Below are 4,784 nucleotides of genomic sequence, written 5' to 3'. Positions count from 1 at the left end.
TTGTTTTCGTCTCTGGTTTTAAAACATGCTTTTATTTACATCAAGGCTAATGAATTGAACTTTGATGTTTCATACAAAAAAAAAAAACATGGAATTTTTTTGTCATATTTACTTTATTTATGAAAACAGCCGTTATCCATCATTTATTTAGATCTAAATAGGTGATCAAAAAGAATTCCTTTAAAATGAAATAACATCTTTTTTTTTTTTTTAAACCATTACTTCGTAGAGAATTCAAAACGTTGAAATAATAATAGGACACAATGATAAATTATTGCAGACCAGACTTTCATCTACTTCAATAATAGAACATAGTCAACCATTAAATATAAAACAATGCAGACTATTTAGATCCCGAACACAAAAGATTTTGACTACCAACTAGAAGTGATAACTGCATTGTATTGTAAAAGTCATGACCATACTTAACAAAAATAAATACTGGATTTAATCAATCAAAATAACACTTGAGATACAAACATGAAACACAACATAGTATATACTATTAATTACATAATGACTAAATATGAAAGGTTTTAAAAATCAATATGAAACACGATATACCATTTTCTTTACAATTACATAATACCAAAGAGTATTATATAAGACAAAGAAAGGCTGTTACATAACACTTGGAAGACTCTTGGAACAGTACAAAAACAAAATGAAGTTGAAGATCAGAATTTACCATCTTTTGTTACAGAAGGAACCAACCAAGAGAACATTGTAAAAGTGGATAAATGTATAAAAAAAAAAAAAAAAAAAAAACTATTTCAATCACATATATATAATACAAATTTTGTCAACATCATATCGTAAAGAATTAAAAATTTCATATTTCAAAATACATTACATTATGAAAATTACTTCGGAGAAATATAAAATTATAAACATAATTCACATCCTAAATAAAATCAATGAATAGTTCATTAGTTCAATAATATTTATAAAAAAAATATCACATTAAACAAAAAACAATATAAATTAAATAAACTGCATATTCATAACAGTCAAGACATGTAAAACATTAGGTGTGAATTAAATTCACGAAAGACATGATCGACATTACAACATTGATAACAATGTGAATCAACATAATACTGTCCAATATTGTAATAAAAATATGATTTCAAATTAGCAGTTAAAACAAACATTTATCATAAGAAAATAGACTATGCACATTTCCTTCGCTTTGAGCGGAATGTGTTCTTCTTTCAAATTTAAGATTTCCTGTATACATCATGTTTCTAAGAACAGAAACACTTTGAGATCCAATATCTTGGCAACCGTGTCTGATTCCAGTTTTAATATAGGGCAAAAATTGCAGTACCGAACCTTTATCTACTATCGAACCACTAACACCTTGGGCAACTTTGACTTTATCCATTTCGCTGTGAAAATATCGGTTACTAGCGCTTCCTGATGCATCCTTACGATTCATGGCTTCTAAGCTGCCCATACCACGATACTTCTTTAACCTAACACCATCGGAATAAAAATATTCTCCTGGAGCTTCAGAAGTACCAGCTAACAAAGAACCCATCATTACAGTTGAGGCTCCAAGTGCTAATGCTTTTATAACATGTCCAATAAACTGAATTCCTCCATCAGCAATGACCGGAACGCCAAACCTTTGGGCATATTCTGACACCTTGTATACAGCAGTAGCCTGTGGTCTTCCTACAGCCATTACTTCTTGCGTGATACAAATAGATCCGCTACCCATACCAACCCTCAGTCCATCAACGCCAGCATCAATTAGATTCTTAGCTTGAGCTACAGTTACGACATTTCCACCAATCACTTGTAGGTCTGGATATTTGTTCTTTATATGCTCCACCATCTTTATTTGAAAAATAGAATTGCCTTGTGAAGAGTCTAAAACAACAACATCCACTCCAGCTGCGATTAAAACTTCCAGGCGTTTCTGATCTTCAGTGCGTGTACCAATAGCAGCACCAACTAAAAGCTGCTTGTTTTCATCCTTGGAAGCATGAGGATAGTCCCTTGATTTCTTCAAGTCAGTGCGTGCTATTAATGCTACAAGCTCACCATTTCCATTCAAAATAGGCAACTTGCCTTTTTTCGACTCTTCTAAAATTTGGTTAGCTTTTTTTAATGTTACTCCGGATTCCGCACTCACAATATGTTCTAGCTTTGTCATAACCTTCTCTACAGTTACATCTTTACTATTCGATCCTTCGAGGAAATCAATATCTCTAGAAGTTACCATACCACAGAGCTTACCACCGAGTTTACCATTTTCTGTAATTGGGAAACCACAAAAGCCATGCTTCTTCTTAGCTTCAAACACATCTGCTACAGTGTGAGTTGGAGAAAGCACAACAGGGTCTCTTATGAATCCGTGTTTATATTTTTTAACTTTAAGTACTTCATTGGCCTGGTATTCTGGTGTACAATTGTGGTGAATGATACCGATTCCACCACAAAGGGCCATAGCTATGGCCATGTCAGATTCGGTGACTGTATCCATTGGCGATGACACCAATGGTGCTTTGAGGGAAATTTTTTTAGTCAAATAAGAAGTTAAATCTACTTCGTCGGCTGTGAAGTCTATGTATCCTGGCAAAATAATGAAATCATTATATGTCAATCCATCACCATTACCAAACATCTCCTTTCCAGTAAGGCCATCAGCAGGAAGTTCAGTATCACCCATTTTCAAACCGGCAAACAAAAACTAAATTATTTCCGTAAACACTTAAAACTTAAGAACTAGCAAACTATACCAATCTGCACGTGGTCCCAAATGAAACTCTGCCGGCTCTGTCAAGACGGTGTCCGCCAGAAGACTGTTCAAACATTCTACCGAATTGACAACAGCGCTCTCTGTACCAAACAGCTCCACTCGTACAAAGAGGTATGAGCGACATAAACATTTCAGAACTTCAAAACTTTTGAATCATGTTTGTGAAAAGTTTAAGTTCCTTATCTTACCTTTCACTTTAATGCTATGTTTATTAAAATTAGAAACTCTGTTATTAAAAAATAATAGTCAGATATTTATATTTTGTCACAAATAGCAATAAATAATATTAAAGCAAACCATCAAAAAGGTGAGGTGTAGATAGTCGACCGTAGATTAATGATTGGAGAAGTTTGTCGGGGGGTGCGGTCAGCAAAGAACAACATAAATAAACTGGATGTGAGGTGCAAATTTATATTTATGATTGTCCTTGAGGATGACCGGATTGGCCGAAACGTTGGACTGTTGACGATATAATAAAGAGTATTGAGACTTAACATGGATACCAATTGATTTATTTAAACTATAAAATTGTCAAATAAATTTTTAAAAAATTATCATAATTGTTATTTTTAACTCTTAATAATGGATATTTCCAAGACCCATTATTCTCATACATTTTTTCTATTCCTATTCCAATAACATTGAATCCGATTGACAATAAAAACAAAATTGGACGTTCATATTAAGGCTAAGAGAAATGGATTAAGGAGAACATTTTAAAATTAGACCATTCAAAATTTGAAGTGGAGGGTTACGGGAAATGTCCTCCCCTATTTTATTAATAAATCTACTACAAATTTGTATTGCTTGAATTTCAGTATTTTCTTTTTAATACATCTGTTTTACTGTTAATCCCTGTACATATGATGAGATGATCATGTAATCGAGATGACTGAAGAAATAGTAAAACGTGGTACACAACTTCTTTGAATAGCGGATTGGAAGAATTCTCAGTATTATCTGCGGTTCCCACACCAAGTAATGCATCAAACCAATTTAACAGGAATCCAAACCAAATTCATTTCCTAGAACTTGTGTCTGGAAATAATTTTAAAAAATAGCTTTTGTCACACTTGATAATAGATGAGCATTTCTGGGGGTTCTTTGACTCTTCTAATTATGAAATTAAATTAATAAGAAATTAATTTTTGTTTACCCCTAATTGGTGCATGCTATTCAAGCAGTTATAGTATAAGAAAATAAGCTTTAAAGTCTGTGTCGACTGAGTAACATTACATATTGATGTAGTTAAGCAGTCGGTCGTAAACCGTTAGCCAAAAAACGAAATTTATTTTCACATTTTGCCAAAACTGAGGTGTACTACTTATGAATCCAAAATTAATACAGAAACACATTTCTTCCGATGGTACTAAAACGATTACTAATTAGGTAGTTAATTTAGTAAAGTAATGAATTAGATCTTTTGCTACATAGAGGAACAAACAAGGTTTAATCACTTTCTTTAGGGGGAGGAGGCATAAAAACAACGCCATTGGAGTTCCACTAGGCACTAGGACTGAACTCATAGGCAATTTAAAACATGACAATTTATTTAATTTTTTTTTTTTTAATAATTTATTTATTGATATTTAGAACTGTATACATATATACACGTCAAGTAAATTTGCTGTAAGTGATATTATGACATGATAAAAACATGTGGAGAATCTACCCATTGATAGAACTCCAAAAATATTTCTAAAGGAAAAGATCTCGAGGCCATCTTCTTTTCAGATGCCTAGGAGGGTTATTGGGTAGTAAAGGAGAAGCCAGGTTAGAAACGAATTGGTTTGGGTGGTTGGGAAGTTTATTATGGAAGGTTTGGTATCTGGTTCTGGCCAAATCGGCAACATAGGGGACATTGAGGTCCTGATGGATAATTTGATTTGTGACAAAGTAAGGAGCATTAACGATTTTATGAAGGATTTTGGACTGTAAGGATTGGATTCGAGAGGAATTAGATGGTTTAGTGGAGCCCCATAGCTCAACTCCGTATGTCCCAATAGGCCTTATA

The 4,784-nt window shown here is 33.1% G+C and overlaps 1 protein-coding gene across 1 annotated transcript; it reads right to left on the bottom strand.

Annotated features, from left to right (window-relative positions):
- Positions 1-797: 797 nt before the first annotated feature.
- On the bottom strand, positions 798-2,829 carry LOC106687042 (inosine-5'-monophosphate dehydrogenase). Its single transcript, XM_014430705.3, has one exon. It carries the CDS (start codon positions 2,678-2,680, stop codon positions 1,142-1,144), a length of 1,539 nt encoding a protein of 512 aa, XP_014286191.1. The 5' UTR covers positions 2,681-2,829; the 3' UTR covers positions 798-1,141.
- Positions 2,830-4,784: the final 1,955 nt, after the last annotated feature.

This window comes from Halyomorpha halys, unplaced genomic scaffold (assembly GCF_000696795.3).
Source record: "Halyomorpha halys isolate HHAL.00 unplaced genomic scaffold, Hhal_1.1 Scaffold909.1, whole genome shotgun sequence".
In the NCBI taxonomy this organism is placed as follows: domain Eukaryota; kingdom Metazoa; phylum Arthropoda; class Insecta; order Hemiptera; family Pentatomidae; genus Halyomorpha; species Halyomorpha halys.
Note: the sequence above shows the minus strand (reverse complement) of the source record. Positions and strands in the feature narration are given on the sequence as shown.